We start from the raw sequence: 27,477 nt of genomic DNA on the forward strand, positions 1-27,477 counted from the left end.
GCACAGGCGCAGTGGAGCTCGGGAGGAGTTGTGGGAGGGGAGGAGGAAGCGGCGGAGGGGCGTGGGGGCCGGTCCCAGAAGATGGCGGAGGCGGGGGTGAGTTGGGATTCCCCGGGGAAGCGCGGTGGACTTGGTGCTGAGGGAAGGGGCCTGAGGAAGGTGGTGGCCCTCGGGAAGAGGAACCGCTTGCGTTTTTGCAGCCTGGGAACCCTGCTGGCAAGTACGAGGAGCCAGGACCACAGATGGGGCCTGAAGGGCGAGGGGCTCTGCTTAACCTGGAGAAGGGTCGGCGAGATCCGGAAGGGGACACCTGGGTCGGGGAGAGGGTCTAGGAGAGGCCGAGGCTCCCCGGACAGTGGAAGAGTGTCCGAGCGGAGAGAAGGCTGGAGGACGGCGGGAAGGGCGACCCCGGAGATCTGATGGGGTGGAGGTCGGCGGGCTGTCAAGCATAGAGCTGTCAGGACTCGGCAGGCTCGTAGCCAGGGAGACCAGACTCAGGCTTGGGAGGGGGAAGGATCCGAAAAGGTAGGTATCGTAGAATGCTTAGAATCCGCCAAAAGGTATGTTGATATTGGGTTGAGGAGTGGGGCTTCGGCATTTTGGATTGGAATTGGAAACCTCTGGAGTAGGTGTATGGTAAAGACAAAGATAACTCTTTTCAGGACCTAGAAGTCGGTTGGTGATAGTTTCTGGGATTTTAGGGTTGGTCAGTGGGGACTGGCAATCTGGTAGAGGAAAGCAGTGTGGATAAAACTTAAGTGATAGTGACCCATGTCCAGTTAGCATTGGCAGAAAGTTAGTGAAGTATGGCGTTAGCTAGGTAGTCTAGGGAAATATACCAGGGAGAGCTGACTATTTTGTAGGATTATTGAGAAAATGCTTCAAGAAGGAATGAATAGTCTTGACAGCTGGGGCACCGAGACTGGCCGGGATCACTATTGCAATGGAGCTGAGGATTGTGGGGGGGGGCGGGGGGGGAGGAGACAAGCTCCTGTCTTGGGTGCGGGAGGAATGAAGGCAGTCTGGCAGAGGCTAGGTTGTATCTTCCAACTTTGGGGTTTGGCCCTGATAGGGAACCATTGAGTGAAAAATGAATGAAGGGATGTCCCCACTAATAGGGGCCCCCCCCAGAGAATAGCCCCGTACTCTTCCTGTTTCCTCCTTTTATTCTTTCTCTGGACATTACGTTGAGTAGTGTGTTTTGTTATAGTTCTCAGCACATACCTGATATAAAGTGACGAAGCTGTGAATCATGTACATTTATTTGGTAAAGAGGTTGATTCTTTTTAAACTGACAACTGTTGCTTTTACGTGTGGTGGACTGAAAATGAAAGGATAAAATGCAATTTAGAAATCTAATGACAGAGCTTGTTTTCATTGTTATCAGAAAATTATTCTCAAACGATGGAGTAACCTTTTTAGGGACTGAGATTTGTCATTTAAAAGCAATAATGGGATGCAAATGTTGCTTGCTTAATGGTTTCTGTATTTGGGTTTTAATGTTGACAGGAGAGATGAGTTGCAGGGTCTTCAAGGCAAACATGTTTTTCTTCCTAGAAGTTTTTAGCGTCCATAGCCTATGATTCACATTTGTGTGCTTTTATTTAAGGAGAGTTTCATTGACTTAAGTGTGTTTTTCCTAACTGTAATGCTTATTCTATTTTGAGAATGCCATTCTAATTACAAGAGCATAGGATAAAAAAGATGTGAGGTAGTAATTTAATTTTATTATTTAGTAGCCTTTCTGATCTAAGCACCTGAAGAGACAGGTAATCTGAGGGAGTAAACATACTTCTGTGACTGCTCTTCCTTTGAAGAGAAATGATCTTGTATGGTTTTGGGGGTGTTGCAATTGTTAAAATACAATTGGTACTTAATCAGTTCTTAAGGAGATTTTGTTTGTATGCTTGTTTTCAAATGCCTGTTGCCTGGAAGTTGTTTCAGTGGCAAATGTAAACTTTGATTTTCATCCACAAAGCTGAGAATCACTTATTTTGTTTACATAAAGGTAATAATAATCCATTGACAGGAAGTCATAGACTGGGAATAATGTTTTTCCAGTTTTGATGATTTGTTATTATCTATCCAAACTATTTGAACTATTTTTCTTTTTGTTCAGTAACGTACTTTATAGAAATTGTAGGTCAGGGCTCAAGGAGGAATTTTTCATGTTCATGTTTCTTCTTTGTCAGTTTTTAAAAAAAAAAAGTATTATTTTGGTATTAACAGCAGTTTATCAACATGGCTTTAAAAACGGTTACTTTTGTAGCATTTAAATTGTTTCTCTATGGTGTTTGTAGAAAAGGCAGTTGTGAAATGGGAAATACTCTGGACATGGAGTCAGAGTGCTTGGGGCTAGTCCTGGTACTACCTGGCAACAGTTTTATAATCTCAGAAAGTTACTTAACCTATTTTATTTTTGTAAAATAAAAAGATTAAGGATTAAAAACACCTGCCTACTTACTAGGATTATTGTTGAGGATCTATTGAGATATTGTCTTTTAAATGGTATCTTTATACCAGAGACTTCTTCCCTGATCAGAAAATTATTTCTTGGGTAATCTAAATTTTTCAAATATAGGTTTTTAAAAAAATTTTGAGAATCAAATTTATTGCTGTTGTAACAGTAACATTTAAAGGTATAGATACGCTCTAGGAAGATATTATCAATACATAATCAGAAAACCAAACTTGAAAACAAACAAATTAGGGATACTTATTCCAAGAGCTTTCACTTTAAAATAACCTCCCCTAGTGTGTGACTATTATAAACAACATGCTTTATTTAGGAACTTAGTTGTTGCATAGTAGGCGGTGAATGGTCTTGTAGAATTTTTTACTCCTTTGATGAGTCTGGCCATTTCTAGGAGTTCACTTTACATGTTTGTCGTAGCAAGACCCAGTAGTATACATTCTTGATCTTGTCACTTCACTTAACCACTTTGGGTCTCATTTGCTTTGCCAGGAAACAGATCACTGGTTCTTAACTTCTTTTGGATCACGAACTTTTTGAGTACTTGATATAAAAATCTCCAACTCCCTAACCAGAAAAATGCACATATCCACAGCTCTTTTGGTTTTGTTTTACATCAGACTCACATAGCCCCTGGAAGAGATGAACTCCCATTCCCTTCCATTTCTTACATTTTAGGATACTGTGATTCTAAAGCATTTTAACTTTTATTTTTGTCTCCAGTAATTATATAGTATTGTATTATTATGTAGTCACAAAATTAGCTTTTTGGACTTAAAAAATAGCTTAAAAAATCTTATTCAGGTAGACATGAAACAAGTGTTGTGTTATTTTTAAAGACAACTTTTGGGGTGAAGTAAGAAACTATAAACAAGCACTTTCAGAAAGGTTGAGTAAACAGCTGTGGCAGAATTACATAAATAAACATTGTAGAAAGTCTCTAGCAGCCTGGAAATAGAATGCGGAAAGAGTCTAGCAATCAGTGTCTCTCAGTGGGACAACATTGCCTCTCTGTGGGAATTTGGAAACATGTAAGGCCATGTTTGGTTATCTCAGAGTGGGGAGGGGGCGTGCACTGGCATTTAGTGGGCACGAGCCAGGGCTGCTAAATGTTTTTCAATGCTTAGGGCAGTTCCAAACAACAAGAAATTGCCCTGCCCAAAATGCCAGTGCCCTTTGACAAACACTGGTGAGTGATGTGAGATGGGACCTACCACACCAGAATAGCTTTTTAAAACTGAAGCTGTTTTGTTCTTTTAAAAATATTATTCAACATAAAATTCCCTTTTGGAAAAATTCACAGACAGAAACAATTTACTAGATATACTAGAGCAATTTGGGTTACTTAAAATGTGTATTTACTCTTTGTCCTCTAGTAGCTGTTTTAGTAGCAGAAAGCGGGGGGTATTGTTGTGTCTGCTGAAGTTTGGGAAATGAGGAGTCAACTCTTGGTCTAATACTGTATGTAAGTTGGCCAAATGATTTTTTTCTTTAATACATATTTTTACTCCTGGATCTAGTACTTTTAAAGAAAATTTATTTGTTTGTATGGTCTTTCTGGTTGGACATTAATTTACATTAGTACCTTGAGAATATTTACAGTTAAGATTGTTTTCCAGTGTCTGTCCATCTTTTCAGTAACCAAATCCTCTTCTATAGGGGATGCCAAAAAAGAAGTCTAAGGAGTTGGGCTGGAATGGGACTCAAGTTTTAGAGGAAAGAGGATGGGTTTTGGCATCAGTCAGATGTAAGGTACAATTCCAGTTCTAATACTGCATGTCATGTGACCATAGGCAAGTTGTTAAGTCTCTTTGACTTTATATCTTCATTTGTAAAATGTGGATGATAATACCTACCTTTAGCATTATTTTGAAGATTAGAGTTACTATATGCCTGGCATGGAGTAGGCCCTCCATAAATGGGTGCTGTATCGTGATGATAATGATGATGATGAATTCTGTAGATACTGAACACTGTAGAACACATGACATGCTGACATGCTGGATACCACAGCAAGGAATAGTCTGCAAGACCAGGTCAAGGGGAGATGTTTTCTATGTTTTCTAGGATTTTTAGTAGGTGTTTAGAATATATTTTCCTATGAATCAGCTATAATATGTACTGTTTTCTCAAGGCTGCTAAGCTATAGAGCTCAGTGATGTTGTACAGTAAGTAGGTTTGTGAGCTTGAGGATAAAATTCCCCCCTTGGGTGTTGGGCACAGAGCTTTGAGTGTGGTAGAGGCACAGTAAAAAAAAAGTCTATTGTTTCTGTTTATAACCTGGAACTGATAGGCTGTGAAAGTTACTAGTGCTTACAGATGTTCTCATTTTCATACTGATTATTTCTAAACTCAACACCCCCACCCCTCCCTCCAGTTTACACATGGGTTTTGTTCCCAAAATTCATTTATAAGGTAGTTTGAAACTTGGAAGCTTAGAGGACATATATTTTAAAGATGATTAAGTGCTAGGTTAGGTTCACCTTCCAAAAGGCCTGCTTAGGAGAGACCTTCAAGATGGCGGAGGAGTAAGACGTGGAGATCACCCTCCTCCCCACAAATACATCAGAAATACATCTACATGTGGAACAACTCCTACAGAACACCTACTGAACACTGGCAGAAGACCTCAGACTTCCTAAAAGGCAAGAAACTCCCCATGGACCTGGGTAGGGCAAAAGAAAAAAGAAAATATAGAGACAAAAGAATAGGGATAGGACCTGCACCTCTGGGAGGGAGCTGTGAAGGAGGAAATGTTTCCACACACTAGGAAGCCCCTTCACTGGCGGAGATGGGCGGTGGGCGACGGGGGAGAGCTTTGGAGCCACCGAGGAGAGCGCAGCAACAGGGGTGCGGAGCGCAAAGTGGAGAGATTCCCGCACAGAGGATCGGTGCTGACCAGCACTCACCAGCCTGAGAGGCTTGTCCGCTCAACCGCTGGGGCGGGCGGGGACTGGGAGCTGAGGCTCTGGTTTTGGGTTTCGGAGGTCAGATCCCAGGGAAAGGACTGGGGTTGGCTGCGTGAACACAGCCTGAAGGGGGCTAGTGTGCACAGCTAGCCAGGAGGGAGTCCGGGAAAAGGTCTGGACCTGCCTAAGAGGCAAGAGACCGTTGTTTCAGGGTGCGCGAGGAGAGGGGATTCAGAGCACTGCCTAAATGAGCTCCAGAGATGGGTGCAAGCCGTGGCTGTCAGCACAGACCCCAGAGACAGGCATGAAACGCTAAGGCTGATGCTGCAGCCACCAAGAAGCCTGTGTGCAAGCACAGGTCACTATCCACACCTCCCCTCCTGGGAGCCTGTGCAGCCCGCCACTGCCAGGGTCCCGTGATCCAGGGACAGCTTCCCCAGGAGAACACACAGCACAGCTCAGGCTGTTGCAATGTCATGCTGGCCTCTGCCGCCGCAGGCTCGGCCCACATTCCATACGCCTCTCTGCCCCACCAGCCTGAGTGAGCCAGAGCCCCCTAATCAGCTGCTATTTCAACCCCGTCCTTTCTGAGCAAAGAACAGATGCCCTGAGGAGACCTACATGCAGAGGAGGGGCCAAATCCAAAGCTGAACCCCAGGAGCTGTGCGAACAAAGAAGAGAAAGGGAAATTTCTCCGTGCAACCTCAGGAGCAGTGGATTTAATCTCCACAATCAACTTGATGTACCCTGCATCTGTGGAGTACCTGAATAGACAACGAATCATCCCAAAATTGAGGTGGTGGATTTTGGGATCAGCCGTAGGCTTGGGGTTTGTTTTCTGCATCTAATTTGTTTCTGGTTTTATGTTTATCTTGTTTAGTATTTAGAGTTTATTGTCATTGGTAGATTTGTTTATTGATTTGGTTGCTCTGTTCCATTTTTTTTTTTTTTACATAGAGATATATGTATATTTTTTTTCCTGTTTCTCTTTTTGTGAGTGTGTATGTGTATGCTTCTGTGTGTGATTTTGTCTGTATAGCTTTGCTTTTACCTTTTGTCCTAGAGTTCTGTCTGCTTTTTTTTTGGATAGTTTTGAGCGCTTGTTATCATTGGTGGATCTTTTTGGTTTGGTTGCTCTCTTCTTCCTTTCTTTTTCTTTTCTTTTAAATTTTTTTTATTTTTAATAATTTAAAAAATAATTTTATTTTTATAACTTTATTTTATTTTAGTATTATTTTTTCTTTCTTTTTATTTTTCTCCCTTTTCTTCTGAGCCATGTGGCTGACAGGGTCTTGGTGCTCCGGCCAGGTGTCAGGCCTGTGCCTCTGAGGTGGGAGAGCCGAGTTCAGGACATTGGTCTATCAGAGACCTCCCAGCTCTACGTAATATCAAACAGAGAAAGCTCTCCCAGAGATCTCCATCTCAATCCTAAGACCCAGCTCCACTCAACGACTAACAAGCTATAGTGCTGGACACCCTATGCCAAGAAACTAGCAAGACAGGAACACAACCCCACCCATTAGCAGAGAGGCTGCCTAAAATCATTGTAAGGTCACAGACACCCCAAAACACACTACTGGATGCAGTCCTGCCCACCAGAAAGACAAGATCCAGATCGCCTCATCCACCAGGCCACAGATACCAATCCCTTCCACCCGGAAGCCTACACAACCCACTGAATTAACCTTACCCACTGGGGGCAGACACCAAAAACAACAGGAACTATGAACCTGCAGCCTATGAAAAGGAGACCCCAAACACACTAAGTTAAGCAAAATGAGAAGACAGAGGAATACGCAGCAGATGAAGGAGCAAGGTAAAAACCCACCCGACCAAACAAATGAAGAGGAAATAGGAGGTCTAACTGAAAAGGAATTCATAGTAATGATAGTAAAGATGATCCAAAATCTTGGAAATAGAATGGAGAAGATACAACAAACATTTAACAAGAACCTAGAAGAACTAAAGAACAAACAATGATGAACAACACAATAAATGAAATTAAATATTCTCTAGAAGGAAACAATAGCAGAATAACTGAGGTAGAAGAACAGAGAAGTGACCTGGAAGAAAAAATAGTGCAAATAACTACTGCAGAGCAGAATAAAGAAAAAAGAATGAAAAGAATTGAAGACAGTCTCAGAGACCTCTGGGACACTAAACATACCAACATTTGAATTATAGGGTTCCCTCGCGGTTCTGCCCACCAGAAAGACAAGATCCAACCTCATCCACCAGAATACAGGCACCAGTCCCCTCCACCCGAAAGCCTACACAACCCACTGAACCAACCTTAGCCACTGGGGGCAGACATCAAAAACAACAGGAACTATGAATCTGCAGCCTATGGAAAGGAGACCACCAAACACAGTAAGTTAAGCAAAATAAGAAGACAGAGAAACACGCAGCAGATGAAGGAGCAAGGTAAAAACCCACCAGACCAAAAAAATGAGGAGGAAATAAGCAGTCTACCAGAAAAAGAATTCAGAGTAATGATAGTAAAGATGATCCAAAATCTTGGAAATAGAATGGAGAAAATACAGGAAACTTTTAACAAGGACCTAGAAGAACTAAAGAGCAAACAAACGCTGATGAGCAACACAATAAATGAAATTTAAAATTCTATAGATGGAATCAGTAGCAGAATAACTGAGGCTGAAGAACAGATAAGTGACCTGGAAGATAAAGTAGTGGAAATAACTACCACAGAGCAGAATAAAGAAAAAAGAATGAAAAGAATGGAGGACAGTCTCAGAGATCTCTGGGACAACATTAAATGCACCAACATTCGAGTTATAGGGGTCCCAGGAAAAGAAGAGAAAAAGAAAGGGACTGAGAAAATATTTGAAGAGATTATAGTTTAAAACTTCCCTAATATGGGAAAGAAATAGTCAACTCCAGGAAGCTCAGAGAGTCCCATACAGGATAAATCCAAGGGGAAACACACCAAGACACATATTAATCATACTATCAACAATTAAATACAAAGAAAAAATATTAAAAGCAGCAAGGGAAAAGCAACAAGTAACATACAAGGGAATCCCCATAAGGTTAACAACTGATCTTTCAGCAGAAACTCTGCAAGCCACAAGGGAGTGGCAGCACATATTTAAAGTGATGAAAGGGAAAAACCTACAACCAAGATTGCTCTACCCAGCAAGGATCTCATTCAGATTCAACAGAGAAATTAAAATCTTTACAGGCAAGCAAAAGCTAAGAAAATTCAGCACCACCAAACCAGCTTTACAACAAATGCTAAAGGAACTTCTCTAGGCAGGAAACACAAGGGAAGGAAAAGACCTACAATAACAAACTCAAACAATTAAGATTATGGTAAAGGAAAATACATATTGATAACCACCTTAAATGTAAATGGATTAAATGCTCCAACCAAAAGACATTGACTAGCTGAATGGATCCAAAAATAAGACCTGTATATATGTTGTCTACAAGAGACCCACTTCAGACCTAGGGACACATACAGACTGAAAGTGAGGGGATGGAAAAAGATATTCCATGCAAATGGAAATCAAAAGAAAGCTGTAGTAGCAATTCTCGTATGAGACAAAATAGACTTTAAAACAAAGACTATTACAAGAGACACAGAAGGACAGTACATAGTGATCAAGGCATCAATACAAGAAGAAGATATAACAATTGTAAATATTTATACACCCAACATAGGAGCACCTCAATACACAAGGCAAATGCTAACAGACATAAAAAGGGGAAATTGACAGTAACACAATCATAGTAGGGGACTTTAACACCCCAATTTCACCAGTGGACAGATCATCCAAAGTGAAAATCAATAAGGAAACACAAGCTTTAAGTGATATATTAAACAAGATGGACTTAATTGATATTTATAAGACATTCCATCCAAAAACAACAGAATACACTTTCTTCTCAAGTGCTCATGGAACATTCTCCAGGATAGATCATATCTTGGGTCACAAATCAAACCTTGGTAAATTTAAGAAAATTGAAATCACATCAAGTATCTTTTCTGACCACAATGAGACTAGGTATCAATTGCAGGAAAAATTCTGTAAAAAATACCAACACATGGAGGCTAAACAATACACTACTAAATAATCAAGAGATCACTGAAGAAATCAAAGAGGAAATTTAAAAATACCTAGAAACAAATGACAATGAAAACACGATGAGCTAAAACCTATGGGAAGCAGCAAAAGCAGTTCTAAGAGGGAAGTTTATAGCAATACAATCCTACTTCTAGAAACAAGAAACATCTCAAATAAACAACCTAACCTTACACCTAAAGCAATTAGAGAAAGAAGAACTAAAAACCCCGAAAGTTAGCAGAAGGAAAGAAATCATAAAGACCAGATCAGAAATAAGTGAAGAAGAAATGAAGAAACAGTAGCACAGATCAGTAAAACTAAAAACTGGTTCTTTGAGAAGATAAACAAAATTGACAAACCCTTAGCCAGACTCATCAAGAAAAAAAGGGAGAAGACTCAAATCAATAGAATTAGAAATGAAAAAGGAGAGGTAACAGCTGACACTGCAGAAATACAAAGGATCATGAGAAATTACTACAAGCAACTGTATGCTAATAAAATGGACAGCCTGGAAGAAATGGACAGATTCTAAGAAAAGCACAACCTTCCCAGACTGAACCAGGAAGAAATAGGAAATATACACAGACCAATCACAAGCACTGAAATTGAGACTGTGATTAAAAATCTTCCAACAAACAAAAGCCCAGGACCAGATGGCTTCACAGGTGAATTCTATCAAACATTTAGAGAAGAGCTAACACCCGTCCTCAAACTCTTCCAAAATATAGCAGAGGGAGGAACACTCTCAAACTCATTCTATGAGGCCATCATCACCCTGATACCAAAATCAAAGATGTCACAAGAAAGAAAACTACAGGCCAATAACACTGATGAACATAGATCCAAAAATTCTCAACAAGATGCTAGCAAAAAGAATCCAGTAGCACATTAAAAGGATCATACAGCATGATCAAGTGGGGTTTACCCCAGGAATGCAAGGGTTTTTCAATATATGCAAACTATCAATGTGATAAACCATATTAACAAATTGAAGGAGAAAAACCATACGATCCTCTCAATAGAGGCAGAAAAACCTTTGGACATAATTCAACACCCATTTATGATAAAACCCTCCAGAAAGTAGGCATAGAGGGAACTTACCTCAACATAATAAAGGTCATATATGACAGATTCACAGCCAACATCATTCTCAATGGTGAAAAACTGAAACCATTTCCTCTAAGATCAGGAACAAGAGAAGGCTGTCCACTCTCACCACTCTTATTCAACATAGTTTTGGAAGTTTTAGCCACAGCAATCAGAGAAGAAAAAGAAGTAAAAGGAATCCAACTTGGAAAAGAAGAAGTAAAGCTGACACTGTTCGCAGATAACATGATACTATACATAGAGAATCCTAAAGATGCTACCAGAAAACTAGTAGAGCTAATCAATGAATTTGGTAGAGTAGCAGGCTACAAAATTAATGCACAGAAATCTCTTGCATTCCTATGCACTAATGATGAAAAATCTGAAGAGAAATTAAGGAAACACTCCCATTTACCACTGCAACAAAAAGAATAGAATACATAGGAATACACCTACCTAAAGAGACAAAGACCTGCATGCAGAAAACTATATGACACTGATGAAAGAAATTAAAGTTGATAGAAATAGATGGAGAGATACACCATGTTCTTGGATTGGAAGAATCACACTGTGAAAATGACTATACTACCCAACACAATCTACAGATTCAGTGCAATCCTTATCAAACTACCAATGGCATTTTTCGCAGAACTAGAACGAATTTCACAATTTGTATGGAAACACAGAAGACCCTGAGTAGCCAAAGCAATCTTGAGAAAGAAAAATGGAGCTGGAAGAATCAAGCTTCTGGACTTCAGACTATAATACAAAGCTACAGTAATCAAGACAGTATGGTATTGGCACAAAAATAGAAATACAGATCAATGAAACAGTATAGGAAGCCCAGAGATAAACCCACACACATATGGTCACCTTATTTTTGATAAAGGAGGCAAGAATATACAATGGAGAAAAGACAGGCTCTTCAAGAAGTGGTGCTGGGAAAGCCAGACAGGTACATGTAAAAGAATGAAATTAGAACACTCCCTAACACCATATACAAAAATAAACTCCGGATGGATTAAAGACCTAAATGTAAGGCCAGCCACTATAATACTGTTCCAGGAAAACGTAGGCAGAACACTCTATGACATAAATCACAGCAAGATCTTTTTGACCCACCTCCTAGAGAAATGAAAATAAAAACAAAAATAAACAAATGGGACCTAATGAAACTTAAAAGCTTTTGCACAGCAAAGGAAAGCATAAACAAAACGAAAAGACCACCCTCAGAATGAGAGAAGGTATTTGCAAATGAAGCAACTGACAAAGGATTAATCTCCAAAATTTACAAGCAGCTCATGCAGCTCAATATCAAAAAAACAAACAACCCAATACAAAAATGGGCAGAAGACCTAAATATACATTTCTCCCAAGATATACAGATCACCAACAAACACATGAAAGGATGCTCAGCGTCATTAATCATTAGAAAAATGCAAATCAAAACTAAAATGAGGTATCACCTCACACCAGTCAGAATGGCCATCATCAAAAAATCTACAAACAATAAATGCTGGAGAGGTTGTGGAGAAAAGGGAACCCTGTTGCACTGTTGGTGGGAATGTAAATTGATACAGCCACTATGGAGAACAGTATGGAGGTTCCTTAAAAAGCTAAAAATAGATCTACCATATGACCCAGCAATCCCATTACTGGGCATATATCCTGAGAAAACCATAATTCAAAAAGAGTCATGTACCACAATGTTCAGTGCAGCTCTATTTACAATAGCAGGACGTGGAAGCAACCTAAGTGTCCATCAACAGATGAATGGTTAAAGAAGATGTGGCACATATATACAATGGAATATTACTCAGCCATAAAAAGAAACGAAATTGAATTATTTGTAGTGAGGTGGATGGACCTGGAGTCTGTCATACAGAGTGAAGTAAGTCAGAACGAGAAAAATAAAATACCATAGGCTAACCCATATATATGGAATCTAAAAAAATAAATAAATAAACGTTCTGAAGAACCTATGGGCAGGACAGGAATAAAGATGCAGATGTAGGGAATGGACTTAAGGACACATGGAGGGGGAAGGGTAAGCTGGGACGAAGTGAGAGAGTGGCATGGACATATGTACACTACCAAATGTAAAATAGGTAGTGGGAAGCAGCCGCATAGCACAGGGAGATCATCTTGGTGCTTTGTGACCACCTAGAGGGGTGGGCTAGGGAGGGTGGGAAGGAGGAGATATGGGGATATATGTATATGTATAGGTGATTCACTTTGTTACAAAGTAGAAACTAACACAGCATCGTAAAGCAATTATACACCAATAAAGATGTTAAAAAAAAAAAGGCCTGCTTAACCCAATATACTTTGATTCAAAAGGAGTTAACCTAATTTAATGAAACAAATATGAATATGTAGAGCTCCTACTATGAGCTAGGCACGTACCTGTCTGGGTACGTAGGCACAGCAAAAACTTGATAGTGAATAAGACCTACATAGAAATTTTATAATCTGTAAAGCAACTGTACATATCATCATAAGGTACCTATAAGAAGTGCCATAGTAAAGGTTTAAATAAAATGCTTAGAGATTCAAAGGAAATATCCCAAGATATGCTGTTAGGTGGGATAATGGTAAGTTATGAAAATAGTCTGTATAATACTTTCCCACTTCAAAAAAAGTATTCATAGAAAAAGAATTTAGGGCAACATGTAACAATTTGGGAGGCTGAACATAATGGTATGAATGAGGGCTTTGGAGCCAGACAGACTGCATGGATTTGAATCCCAGCTTGCCCTCTTACTAAGGCTGGAAACTTGGTTGAGTGACTTAACCTTTCTTTGCTTTTATACCTCACCGGTAAAATGGACATAATTGCACTTACCTGTTAGGGTTATTGTGAGAGTTAAAAGGACAGCTCCTAGATAGCCTCAAATGTTATTTGTCTTAAACATACAAAGGAAAGTTCACGTTGGTTTAGAGGGGTGAGTGAATACCTAGAGTGATTGTACTTGCAAAGTTCTAGGTTTTAGCCATGTGGATCAAACTTCTTAGCATCTAGCCAAGAGGTTATTCGTTATTTTCTTAGCTCGCTTTCTTCTGCTTCCTACTGCAGCTTTCTCACAATAGCTCCCATGATTGCAACAAGGGCAGACTGGGTCAAGGCAGGGGTGGGACATGACTCGGGCCCTGGTGACAGCGGGTTAGGTCTGGTTTCTGTGCTTGGTGTATGTGTGAGTGAGTGGGTGGTGGTCTGTTTTTTTGTAAGATACTTTTGTGCAGAAATTCACATATATCAGCATTAAACATCAAAAGAGGTCATTTTATTCCCCTATGGAGATTGTCCTCACGAGCAAGTCACATTTTATTCAGAGCATTGTAACATTTTCAGTCAGAATATGTTGATTTTCTGTAAAGTAGAAATTTATTTATTTTCTGTAAAGCGTAAAAATTTCTACCTAAATCTCCAAGCCCATCAGTTACTTGGGCTTGGAGATTTGGGTGGAAGAAACAGAAACCTGGATTTTGATCTTCCAGTTTCTAGTAGGAGTGTCTCAGATAACCCGTCCTGCTTTTTTCACTGATGTGGGGCTAGCTGTTTTACTATTATTCTAACCTTTTAGTCTCTTAGCTCACTAATTCTGTCCTAGTAAATATAGATTTAGCACTTTATTTTTTATTAAATCATTCATATAAAAATGCTTTTTAAATGTCTTCTTATTCAGTAAATAATTTAAATAAATATATAAGCTTGTCAATTCATTATTTGGCCTTTAAAATGAATTAGTATTGAAATCAGGAAAATTGTATAGTCATTTATTAGACACATTGATTTCTTTTTTCTTATCTCTTGCAGGATTTCTGGTAGGTCCTATTTTAGGACGAGATGCAATATTGTTGAAACGCCAATCTGCTTTGGTTCAGGCAGTTGGCTTTTCAGCTGAGAAGCCATTTCTTCTTCCTCTTTTTAAAATTTTTTTGCTGACTTACTGAACTTATGAAACCATGGCGGAAGGAGAGACACAGTCACCTGGGCGCAAAAAGTGTGGTCCCTATATCTCATCTGTCACTAGCCAAACTGTGAACTTGATGATTCGAGGAATAGTGCTGTTTTTTATTGGAGTATTTCTTGCATTAGTGTTAAATTTACTTCAGATTCAGAGAAATGTGACGCTCTTTCCACCTGATGTGATTGCAAGCATCTTTTCTTCAGCATGGTGGGTACCGCCATGCTGTGGCACAGCTTCAGGTACGTGAAGGCCATGTCTGTAACGCTTAGAAAGGAATTAGGGTAAATGAGTGTCAATATTGTCTGGGCAATACTTTAAAAAAAAATTAGCTTTATTGAGGTATAATTTAAATAGAGTGCAATAGACCTGTTTTAAATGAACAGTTTGATGAGTTTAGACAAATACATAGAAGTCATGTAACTACCACCACAATCCAGGTATAGAACATTTCTATTACCCCCTAAATTCTCCTGTGCCCTTTTGCAGCCTACCCCCAGCCTCAGGCTGTCACTGGATTATTTTTGCCTGTTCTAGAATGTGATATAAATGGAATCATAGAGTTTGTACTCTTTTGTGTCTGATTTCTATCTGACTGACCCATATGACTTAAAAATTCAATCCTAAAAACAATCTTGATTCTCTTAGGGATTTTGTTCTTTCGTCAATCCATCTCATATAAACTTATTTTAAGTTATTTTGTTGATCATCATCACTGTTTGGTTTTAAGGTTTTGACATGTATGTTATCCTCTGGTTTTTGAAGTAGATAAAAACTTGAAAGATGGAGACAGTCGACCCTTGAACAACATAAGGTGGAATTTACGTGTGGATGTTTTTCAATAAATATGTACTACACAGCGCGAGGTTGGTTGAATCTGTGGATGCGGAACTGTGGATACAGAGGGCTGACTGTAAAGTTATACTCAGATATTTGATTGTATGGAGGGTTGGTGCCCCTAACCCTCATGTTGTTCAAAGGTTGAGTATAGTTTTATTCAAGTTTAAAGCTTCATGTTGTTATTTTTTACATTTTTGCATATGCTTTTTTTCTTGGTATCTTCTTTGTAGATATACATTCAGAATAATAGATTCTTAAAGAGATCAGTAAGGTAGATTCTCTTTGCTTAAAATCATTATTATCCTATTTAGATCTTGATTTTGGTGGACAGTGTGTATTGGATAAAGTGGAGCATTTCAGAATGCTGTATTGATGATGAGCTTTCATAATGGATAGCTCTTCAGCTTTTTCTAATGAGACCAATAGATTGATACTATTTTATATAATAAAGTAATAGAAGGAAGCCATAATCATGTGGTAGAAGATAATTCTGATTGAGAGAGAAAAGCGCTTTTATGAATGTCCATTTGGTGTCTCACACCTAATGTACATAACTACCTTGCAATATAATGTAGATCCTCCTTGATTTCCGTCCTAGAGCTAGAGGGCCAACAGTGAGGAGTTAGGTGTGAGACATTTTAAAATGACCTTGTGAAACTTATTGGACAATTACATAATCCCATTGTGTGGATTGAAGGGCATTTTCGTGGTAAGGTTTCAGCATGGTTTATATATTGATGTCTCACTATTACAATATTCCCATTAAAAGAGAACTTGTAAAGGTGATGATTCTTAGTTTCCCCAGAGCTGTTGTTATTCTCTGTGAGAACAGGCAACATAGTCCAAACAGACAAAGCATAAATTACGTTTTATTATTCTCTGTTGTGTCTACCAGTCCTCATGTATTTTCCTTTCTTTCACTTAAGTTCAGAAGAAAAAACGTTTTCCCAATGACTTTTTCTACTTCTTTGTTTATTTTCTCCTATGGTAGAGCTGCTGTCTTGCTACTAATAGAAGCTTTTCAGGACTTGGAAGAACATGTCTTTTCAGAATAGACAAAAGGAAGGTCAAGGGAGGGAAATGATTGCTTATTGAATGTCTACTAATGTTCTGGGCATATCCCTTAACCCCAGGGATCTGTAGGGCAACGTTGGGAGTGAGATGTTTGCATTGTGCCTATTTTGGGGGGATGAGGAAACAGATAAGGAGAGGATATCAATGAGTCCAGGGTTCCAGAGCCAAGGAATGGCATGGCTAGGTGAAACATCACATGCTGGGGAAGGGGGCAGAGGGAGCCACTCATCCTTCCCTCTATTGGGTATCTCTTTTGAACCTTCCAGACTAAGTGCCAGGCTTGGATGGAGTACAGTGGCCTGTGCTACACATTCTGGGCTAGGGCAGGAGAACTTGGCTGAGGTTTCATTCTACCTCTATCATGGAGAGGAACAGGGGTTACATCTCTGCCTGTGATATGGGCACTTTTGCCACAAACTCACATTTAGGAAGGAAAATTTGTAATGTTAATGCTACATTTTAGTCACTTTGTCCCTACTTTCCTACCTTCTCCCAGCCGCTAGGCTTGTCACATTTACAAACCTAACCTCATATCATTTCGTGTGGAGGATTTGCATTTACATTTCTTTCTTAAGTGTTTCTTCTGAAAGCAGTGCATTCTATGAGGTGCCCAGCAAATGAAAGGAGAGAGGCCTTGGGGAATTGAGATTCCAGTTAATGTTGCTGTTGATGTTGGGTAGGTCATGGTGTTTAGTAGGTGGGGGTGAGGATACCAGGTTTGTGGAAGTTGCCAAAGATGGAAAATGGACTCTTGCATAATCGCTGCCCCCTCCAATTTTAGGGAAAATATTAAAGAAAAAAAGTAAATGCTGTAAGAAACAGTGTGTACAGTTTGCGTGTGTATATGGTATGTATATGTTTTTGTGTATATGTGTTGTGCATTTTCAAAGCTCTTATCATGTTAAATCAGAAAAACTGATAATTGTCCTTTGATTTTCCTGTCTAATTAATATTTGTAGACTGAGCAGCTACCTTCTGGAGGGTCTCCAGAATCACCACTTTCTACATGTAAACCCAGTGATGGAAAATTTGCTAGTGGTGCTTCTGGAGCGACAACTAGTAGAGAACTCTGATAAACTCCTTTTGATCCCATTTTCCTTTTCCTGGTTCTCTATTTTTAGTTTAATAATGTTTGGTGTTTCAAGTTGGTTAACTTCTTTACGTGTGCAGTGCATAGGAATTGGAGTTAAGAACCTCTTGAATGTGATTGAGAGCTACAAAGGAATCTCTCTGAAGAATAAATAGGAGAAAAAAGATTGTGTGGATAAAATAACCGGAGAAGTTGACTAACAAATCACGAGTCAAATTAATATCTAATTTAAAAATGAAAACAAACAGATCTTTTCTGATGAGTCATGCAGTCAGTCACCCAATTCCTGGAGAGTCTTAGAAGGCTCCTCCCTTTGTCTCTCACTGCCCACATCTGGTTTCCAAGTTTTACATCTCTCCCTTGTCTCTTTCTTGGTCTAGGCCCTCAACAGCTCTGCTTGGAATTTTCAGTCTTTTCTTTTTCTGCCTCTGATTTTGTCCCCCCTGCACCCTAAGTCCCTTCTCTCCTGTCCTGTGTTGTACACTCACTGCTGGAAGAACGATTGGCCCTCTCTCTGGCACAAGTGTGATGGTGTTATTTTCCCAGTGACTGTGGGGCAAGTCTCTGTGATATGGCCCCCGCCAACTTGTATCCTTCTCAGACTCTTTCTGGACCCGAAACTCCCTTTCCGCCTAAAGTTTCCAGTTTCCAGATGATACCAGGTATTTTCTGTTGTCTGTGCTTTTCCTCAATGCTTTCCTTTGATTAGAAAGCCCTTTCCAGACCACTCACCTGCTGAACACTCCTGCCTCAAGGGTCACCTCTTCTATGAAGCTTTCCTGACACGCTCGCACCCTGCTTCCCCTCGGCACACACCAGGAGAAGACTGGACCCCCGGGCCCTTCAGTGCTGCCCCTAACACGTTACTCTACTTAATTGTTTCTGTGGTCACTTTGGGACGGGGGTCATGTCTTACTCATTTTCCCTTTTTAAATCCCCAGTAAATACCAAGAACTCAACACATTATGGAGGTTTAAGTATTTGTTGGATGAACACATTGCTTATCCTGTCGTAGTTTTCCATGAAAGTATATCTCATTCAGTGGTTGTGCTTTTTCAGCCCCTTTTCCTTGAAAAATGTTTGATTTAACTGTTTCTTTTAGCGCAGCACTGCATTAAAAACATGACCATGAAAAATGATGACTTAATATTGACGTTTTACAAACTTCTCTTGTTTTTGGTCTTGATACCCTTCAACTAGTCACTGGGAAATAACTGAAATATATCACAAGAAATGTGGTTTTTGCATCAGAGAACCATCTGATTAAGCAGGACTGTGTTTGCATATGATTTTACACAGGCGTGATTTTAACAGTCTCTCTTGTTTAAGAAAGTGGAGGAAGAGGACAAGAAGGCCAGACACACTTCTGCTGAGCTCTGAACAGTGCAGCCTCACTGTGCTGTAGATGTTGCTCTCAGACTCTGCCAGGCCTTTATTTAAAGGAAAGAAAGAAGACGTTTAATGCGAAGTGACAAGCTCCCTCGAATTTTCCCTCTCAGTGAGCGTCCAAGAACCATGCATACTCAATGGATTTGATTTTTATTGGCAAATCCCAAGGTTGGCAGTGTGGCAGTTTAAATTTCTTTTTGTGTTTTTGCTTTCTCTCCTCAGTTGTCTCTCATGTGTGAGTCTGACATCACATGCATAAAAATACAGTCAATTTTACTTATTTATATCTTTGCACACACGTCAGTACTCTCTGTGTGATAATTCTTTACCTATGGCATCAGCTGCTGAGGAAAATTGACTTGGAATATCTGATCTTAGTTGATTTCCTCAGCAACAGGCAAAGGGAAGAAAGAGAGAGAGAGAGTGAGGGATGACACATGAGCTGCCAGTTTCATGACCCCTTGAGAACAAAAAAGAGGTAATATTCATTTAGATATATTTCAACTGTTAGGCATGCTTGTTGCCACTTTAATTTTGTAGAAATCTGGAAATGCTGTCAGTTAATCTCACAGGATTTTAGAGCAGAACCTTTTAAATAGGAATATAATTTGAAACTTTTAAATTTACTGGTAGCTGTTGGAGCTCTGCGTTGCTGAAGTTTGTTGTTAATGTCTTTATGGTCTGTGAACCATCTATCCTCAGCAAAAGCCTAATCAGAAGAACACTTTCAGTTTTGCGGGTTAGAAAATGTCTGCATCATTGCAACATCTCCACTCCAGATGAAAGGGTGACGGTGCAGCCTGGTTTTCATGCTGTTCCATTGGTCTGCTAGCCTCTGATTTTTGATACTAATTTCTGTTTTTCCTTTAAGATTGAATGCATTGTTTGTGAGATAGAGCTAGCCAGTACTAGGCCAGGCAGGGGCTTCTAACCCCTCAGGCGTAGGTTTGGGTGCAATAATTTCATGATACATCATAGGTAATACTGGACATTTTAAACATACTTTTCAACTGATGTGACAGTTGTGTTTTTATTACCAAATGGCAGCATAAACATTCTGTTTTTAGGAAGATGAGCAAATTAAAGCTGCCCAGCTATTTCCTGTTAAATTTAATCTGTAGAAGTATATTTTCCTTAAAACTTGTTGAAGAATGTTTTGGTTCATGAAATACTCTTTTTTTAATGACTTTAAAATCTTCTCCCAGTGAATGAATAAAATGTTGAGGTTTGTCAAGTATTTAAGTTAAAAATTGAGTTATTCATACTAATTAATTGCACCATTAGTATTCAAAATGTTCTTTCCAAAATGCAGAAATATACCAAAAAGGTTTTTTTCTGATCTTTTAACAGTGGATTTAAATTTTAACTGAAAATATATAATTCTGTAGACCATGTTTCCTCCATCTGTCCTCTGCAGAATGAGTCTTACAAGTAGATTTCTGTTGCAGGTTTCCCTGCTTTGACACTCTGACCTAGAGTCTCATTAGGGGGCCAGGTTGGAAGGGAGTTGTCCAGACAAGGCACTAGACACAAGAGACTGAGTGAGACAAGAAGCTGGGGGGACAAGAATTGTATGTGTGGCAGGACAGCTATAGCCATCTAATACAATGTATATGATGAGATTGTACGTGTTTACACTTCGAGATTCTCTTTAGATTTGTGACATTTCATAGCATGCTTCATGGTTATATAGCTTAGAGAGAACATTGCTTAACTGCCAACTGCTTTGATGCTTTCCAAGTCTCAGAGATATTAGTAGTAGAAAAGTAGCGTGAATCATCTAGTCCAATCTGCGAAATTCTGAATCATACGCTGAAGTAGTGTTTTGCCTATTATAATTGAGAGTACTGTTGTACTCATTTACAATGCTGTCTTCGATGGTGTTATCCTCACTTTTTTTTTCTTTTGGAAGGTAAGTTTAAAATATCAACAATTAATGTTAAGTAAGTTGAAAAGCTTTTCTAGAGAATCTTTCAAATGCTTATGATGCTTGTTGTGACTCTTAGCTTAAGTTTTGCCTGTATACCATTGGAGATGACTTAATTTTTTCCCTTTTTTTCCCCACAGCCGTGATTGGGTTATTATACCCCTGCATTGACAGGCATCTAGGAGAACCACATAAATTTAAAAGAGAGTGGTCCAGTGTAATGCGGTGTGTAGCCGTCTTTGTTGGTATAAATCATGCCAGCGCTGTATCCTTCCTGCTGTAATGAAATGCGTAATAACAAAGCAGCTTTTGACAAACCAAAGGTTAAACAGTCCCTCGCAACTTCACTGTTGTCAAATTGTGATATGCCCACTTAGTCATAAAAATAATGCACGCCGCATTGTTGAAGCATCATGGGAGCACCTATGCAATTACAGTGTGGGGTATAGCCTTTCATTTCAATCCCTATTTTTCGATATAACTCAGAACTTTGCACATTTAAAAAATTTACATGGTTTTCTTAAATTAGGTTACTTGATTACCTCCATCTAGTTTTGGTAACTAGCATTGAAACAGATACATTTTCAAAGGAATTTCTTTTCTCTCTTCATTTAAGATTTGTTAGTAAGGCCATCTGGTGGCTTCAGGTGCTGGTTGGTTTTTTGTTCTGTTTTTTTAATTTGAAGAATATATATATATATATGTATATATATATATATTTTAAAGACTGTTATTTATTGGTTTTAATCAACACCAACAAACCACATAAATGTTCTTAAAAGTGGCAGAGGCAGAAATAGCCAACTTAGACTGTGGCTGAAATGAACTTTTTTTCCTAAGTTACATATTTTTAAAGTTTGATCATTTTGAGGATTTTGATATTTTAATTTAGTGATTAATGAGTATTTTCATAGTGTTCTGGCTAGAAGGATAAGGTAGCCTCTATGTCCCACCTCTCCTCTGCTTCTACCCCCCAGAAAAAAAAATGTCCACCCCCAGAACAAAAGTTTTTGCCCTCATAAGGATTTTATCCTGTCATCCTCCCTACTTCCCCCCTGCCCCGCTGACCTCCCAACTTCCCTTTGTAGAAGAGGATCTGGGAAATGCTAGTTCAGTCTTCCCTTTTCTGGAAGAGATGGCTTAGAGGATGGAGGTGGCAGGAGCCTTCTCTTTGGAGAAGAGAAGATGTGTGACTCAGGCTGACCAAGGTTTCTTCCTGTAACTGCGCTGGGCTCAGGGCTGGCAGTTAGCTGGAGAGAGTGTGGGTCACGGGGCAAGGAGATTCCAGCGTCTCTAACAGCATGTATTGAGGTGTTTTGGAGAAGCTGGAGAAGAGGAACCAAGGAAAGAAGCAGGGTCCTAGATTCTGAAAGCACGTCTACCTTTCTGTTCCTAGTCACGCTGGCTCTTGGAGACCTGTGAATTTGGAAGTCCCTCAGTGGCTCTTATTATTTTGTTTTTTACCCTTTTGTCTTAAAGAGTTTCCCAACATGTTTGGTTTGGTGAAATCTTTGAGAATTAGGATTTTATAACAAACAAATCTAGTGGTTAGGAGGACTTTAAAAAGGTAGACTTGTACAATATTATATCTAGAAGAAAACTTAGAAATCCCCTAGTTCCACATTTTCTTTATAAAGATAATAAGAGAAATGAAAGCTAGAGAGGTTTCGTACTTTGCTGAGTCATACATACTGCAAGGCTGCTCCAGAGCTGAGGCCAGACCCTGGAGATCCTGACTCGAGTCTAGGAACATTCCTTCTCCTACCGAGGAGCCCCACAAGTGTGTAAATTCATCTCTGTCTGGTGGATTAGACCTTTCTATCCTAGACAGTTCAGGTATTTTTAAGTTGAGTAATTTAGATAACCCTTTCTGGAATTAAAAAGACTTATATATCTAATTTAAATTCTTTACTTTGGTCATTCTTTTCTTCTTCTCAATGAAATCCTTAAATATAGTCATCTTAGCTATTCTGTTCATCCTTTAAGCAGAATCCAAAATGTTTACAAAATATATAACACAGACTTAATATTAGGTTACTTAGACTTTAGAGAATCACATTGTACTATTTTTAAGATTGATGTTTTACCTGTACCCTAGAAGCCTCCTTATTTTGCTTTGACTCTTAGCAAAGTTAATTTAGTCAGCAAAGATAGAACCCAGTTAATGTCAAATTCCAGTCTTTACAAGAATGTTTATTGCATAGAGAAATCAGAGTGCACAAGTGTTTCTTTGGAATTTGAGGTATAATACTCACTAAAGAATAAAAGCTTTTTTCAGAAAGCATGCCATAGACTATAGGTCTCTTGATAAATCAAGCCTAAACAAGGGCTGACCAAGAATGGCAGTCTGGGCATTCAGGATACCCGCTGGTTGGGTAGGAGGGGGGAATGGTGGTAAACAGCAGGGTGTTAAAGGAAGTGGAAAATGGTTTTATATGTATTTTGGAACTTCCCCTCTCTTCTCTGTAGTTGCAGCATGGCCAGTTTGGCAAGATATATAGTATCCTCTGGGGAGCTGGATATACAGCCAAGATGTGGCCTTTGGGACATAGATAATGCTCTTGTAATGACACTTGAAATTAATTCCTTCAGTGTAATCCTCTAGCAAAGAAATGAGAAAATTGAATTTATAAAGCTTCGTTTTACCCAGAGATTTTGAAGTAGAAAAGGGCTGTACATTTGTGAATAGGTGCTTAAGTAGGTGACGGAAATAAAACATCATTTGAGCAAACTGTCCTATACCAGAAAGTCTCAGGCACCAAAATAGCTTGGCAGGTTGCAAGATAATGTTCACTTCAGGGCTTTCTCCTCAACAAATTAAAACTAGAACAGTTGACATAATAGAAAGGGATAGTGTGTCCTTGGTACTCTTGTTTCTGAACTGCATTATTATAAAATGTGTCTGTCAGTAAATCACATAGAGAATGTGGTACCCTGTTAAATAGCTGTCAACTCTTCTATTTGCAAGTTCCTGTATGATTCTCAAGTAATTCTAAGCCTGTTTGAGAAGTAATATCGGTTTCCTTTTTGGCAAAAGTGTGTTCCTTTAGCAATACTTGTGTTTCGAGGCTTCTAGTTACATTTGTTTGCAAGGAAAGCATTTCTTAAATAATGGATCTGATCTGATAATCGGCAATGTATATACTGTGCCATTTTTTTGTAGAGATTAACACGTCAGTGAGATCTATTAGTGAAGTATCATGCCCTCTGTGCGTCTTTAGTACATATCGGAAATAGTTTTAAGCCTCCCTAGTCTTGTACATTGTATTAAAAACCTGAATGCACTCTAGACTACGCAGTCTATTCCCTTCTCAACATTAACATCTTTTATTTTAGAAAAATGAACAGGTGAAATTGTTTGGTTACAAATTTAAAGATGACTCTTTAACACTGATCTCAGAAAGTGGATTTTGATAACAACATACAGTTGTCTCTCACACTGGCTGCACTATCCATTGGACTGTGGTGGACTTTTGATAGATCTAGAAGTGGTTTTGGCCTTGGAATAGGAATTGCTTTCTTGGCAACTTTGGTCACTCAACTGCTAGTCTATAATGGTGTTTATCAGTAAGTATTCTTTTTGGTGCTTGTTTCCTAAAATCTCAGAATTGAGATTTTAAAATTGCATTAGCCACTTTAATCTACAGAGTAACTTATTTCCATTGTAATTATCTTAATAAGTGTCATTGTACTTCCTTTGTGAGTTGTTAAAAATATTTCTATTATTCTAGATATACATCTCCAGATTTTCTTTATGTTCGCTCTTGGTTACCATGTATATTTTTTGCTGGAGGCATAACAATGGGAAACATCGGCCGACAACTGGCAATGGTAAGCTCATGCTCATTTACTTACTTACCTTTCTGTTATTGAGATGTAAGACAAGTTTTCTCCATACAGCAATAGAATAAGTCATTTGGAAGAATTTAATCACAAGTGTATTAAAAATGGAAAGAACCACTGGATAGAAAAGCTAAAATGTGTTATGGATAGGGTGATACGATCTATCCTCCAATTTTTATTAATTAATTATTTTACTAATCTATATGTTTCTACTCCATGAAAAAGGGACAGTTTTAAAAGTGAGAAGAAGCGCTGCTTATAACTATGTTGCTGTAAATATAAATTAGGACTATCTCCAGCAAATCAAGATGTTTGATCATTTTAGTTAAGAAGGAAAAGGACATTGTTGATGAGCCCAGTCAGAGATGGCAAAGGTCAGGGACTGGCATTCAGATGCCACAGCAGTTTCATGAATAGGTGCTGTCACTTTTACCATTTTAGCCAGCTGAGAGAATTGAGTGGTTTACATTGCTGTCTTTTTGGTAGTCTAGCCACCCAGTTATACTAAATCCATTGGTTTACTTTATTTTGAATTATGGGTAGACATTTTAATAGCTGTCCTTTCAAAATATTGTTTTGACCAGAAGCTTTTGCTAATATAGTAGAGTTTTTCCTTTCAACTTTAAAGTTATTTGAAAAAATATTATCTGAATTCACAATATTAGTCCTGTCCTTAAGTTCATGACCTTTCCTTTGCTAATATGCCTTAGTGAACACACAAAGAAATTTATTTTGCTTCCTTTCATATTCTAGGATTGATCTAAATCATATACTGTTATCATTTGCTTGTAATGTAGAAATATCATATTTTCCCTGCTTTTGGCTATGCCCCTTTCAGTTCTAGAATGCAAATTTCTTTTTTCCTTTCATAATTGTCATTTAATCCTAATAGTTGTATAACTCTCAGATTCTTTGAGGAATAAAGTGGGCATATGTTAATAAACTATTAAGTTTAGACCTTTTTAGTTTATATGGAAATTGCTATTCAAAATAACATTAATCTGTTAACCTTTTAACCTTTTAATTTTTACAGTATGAATGTAAAGTTATCGCAGAAAAATCTCATCAAGAATGAAGAAGGCAAAAACGTATCTTTTGTACAGAAAAACAAGACGAAAAGGGCATGTAAATGATAGCTATACCAACAATACTTCGGACTATAAAATTGCCAGGATGCAGTTTTTCCCTTAATTGGTGTGTGTATACATATACACACATATACACACATACATATGTTACTGCAATCTGTGATTGCTTCATCTGTAAATCAAGTACAAACCTTTATGTATTTGACTTAAATAACTGTAAAATATATATGCACTACATTAAAAAACATGTTGATTAATAGATGAAATTTTTAATTTTTTAGACATACCATATATTGTATCACAATGTTGATGTGCCAAAATATTCAGTTATCGTCATGCAGAGTATAAGAATGCTTTGAACAATTTATAGACTTACTGAAATAAAATATGAGGAAAGCCAAAAAAAAGCAAATGGAAAGTGGTATATTCTCTTTTGCTTACTGTTGTGCCTTTTTATTTTTCTAATATATAGCAGTACGAGTTATGGGTGCCCTAATGTGTGGTTAGTTTCTATTTTAATGTTGTCTCAGAGAGCTTTGGGTGTTTTAATATATGATGAAAAAGAACTTCCAGGGAACATTTTCATACCTGCATTACTGGAGAGAGTCCAAAGAGTAATTTTTGTTTTAACAGATTTTACTGGAGGTGAAAGTGATCAGCAGGAGAGTTTATCAGCATCAAATTGTTTTGAGTCTAAATCTGGAAGAATACATATAATTAAAAGTAAGGACCATTGAAAAATTTAACTAGAGTAAATATGTTTTACAAATACAAAATGACCTTCTGGAGTGCCACAAAGTGTTAAGTGATGTTAACTGTCATTTGCAGTACAGTATTACCCTGCTTTTGCACATGGAACACATAAGAATTCCTGAACAGGTCAAAATGAAGTTTCTAGTTGTCTTGGGTTCTGTAATCTGTTGGGTTCTGTAAAGAGAACCATTTGAGCTGGGCTGCTTCATATGATTGATTGTCAGTGGATTGCATCCGAGGAGTGGATGGGCACATAATTTCTTATGTATCCATGCGCCCATTAATGAACAGTTCAAGAATGTGTTGTTTTAGAATGTACTGGGATGGCATATTGTGCATGGTAAGGATCCTGGTAACAGTTTTGTGCATATTTTTCCAACAACTGGAGCCTTTTGAGTATGATTTAAACATAGTCTTAGTTAACCTTTTCCCCCAGTTTTTATTTTTGAAATTGATGGCAATTGTCTGATACACAAGGGTGAAATCTGCTTACTCTGGAGGGGTGTGTATGTGTGTGTGTGTAGGACTGAGTGAGGGAGAGAGAGAGAGAGAGAGTGTGTGTGTGTGTGTGTGTGTGCGCGTGTGCTCATGCTCTCTTAATATGTCAACTAGATATTTTTCCAGTTTTGATTTTAAAACCATTTCTGTCAGACTGAGATCTTGTATGCCAAACTTTAATCTGCTCTTATGTTTTAAGGCTGAAAGTGTGAAAATCCTGAGGATTTCCTATTGAATATATGTACACAATCTTAACTATAGTGGTGGTAAACATACTACTGTAATTTATTATTCTATCTTCCAGATAATGTTATTCATTTAGAACAAATAAGGTATATTTTTAGAATCAACTTTGTAAGCACTATAATTCTTTAATAAGTTATAAGGTCTATGATGTGTTTACTTTGAAATTTGCTGTTTAAAGCAAGATGTATTAAATATATAATTATCA

At 38.5% G+C, this 27,477-nt stretch overlaps 1 protein-coding gene across 7 annotated transcripts; it reads left to right on the plus strand.

Annotated features, from left to right (window-relative positions):
• Positions 1 to 38: 38 nt before the first annotated feature.
• INSIG2 (insulin induced gene 2) lies at positions 39 to 27,477 on the plus strand. Of its 7 annotated transcripts, none has more exons than XM_032637858.1 (6): positions 39 to 96; positions 14,374 to 14,766; positions 20,985 to 21,109; positions 24,245 to 24,411; positions 24,576 to 24,675; positions 25,721 to 27,477. In XM_032637858.1, the coding sequence occupies exons 2-6, from the start codon at positions 14,523 to 14,525 to the stop codon at positions 25,760 to 25,762; spliced, it is 678 nt and encodes a 225-aa protein (XP_032493749.1). In that variant the 5' UTR covers positions 39 to 96; positions 14,374 to 14,522; the 3' UTR covers positions 25,763 to 27,477. The 7 variants fall into 7 exon arrangements, with proteins under 7 accessions (XP_032493749.1, XP_032493755.1, XP_032493753.1 ...); XM_032637862.1 differs by having other exon boundaries at positions 57 to 96; positions 14,374 to 19,085; XM_032637863.1 differs by lacking the exon at positions 14,374 to 14,766 and adding an exon at positions 18,858 to 19,085 and having other exon boundaries at positions 63 to 96.

Source organism: Phocoena sinus, chromosome 7, assembly GCF_008692025.1.
Source record: "Phocoena sinus isolate mPhoSin1 chromosome 7, mPhoSin1.pri, whole genome shotgun sequence".
NCBI lineage: Eukaryota > Metazoa > Chordata > Mammalia > Artiodactyla > Phocoenidae > Phocoena > Phocoena sinus.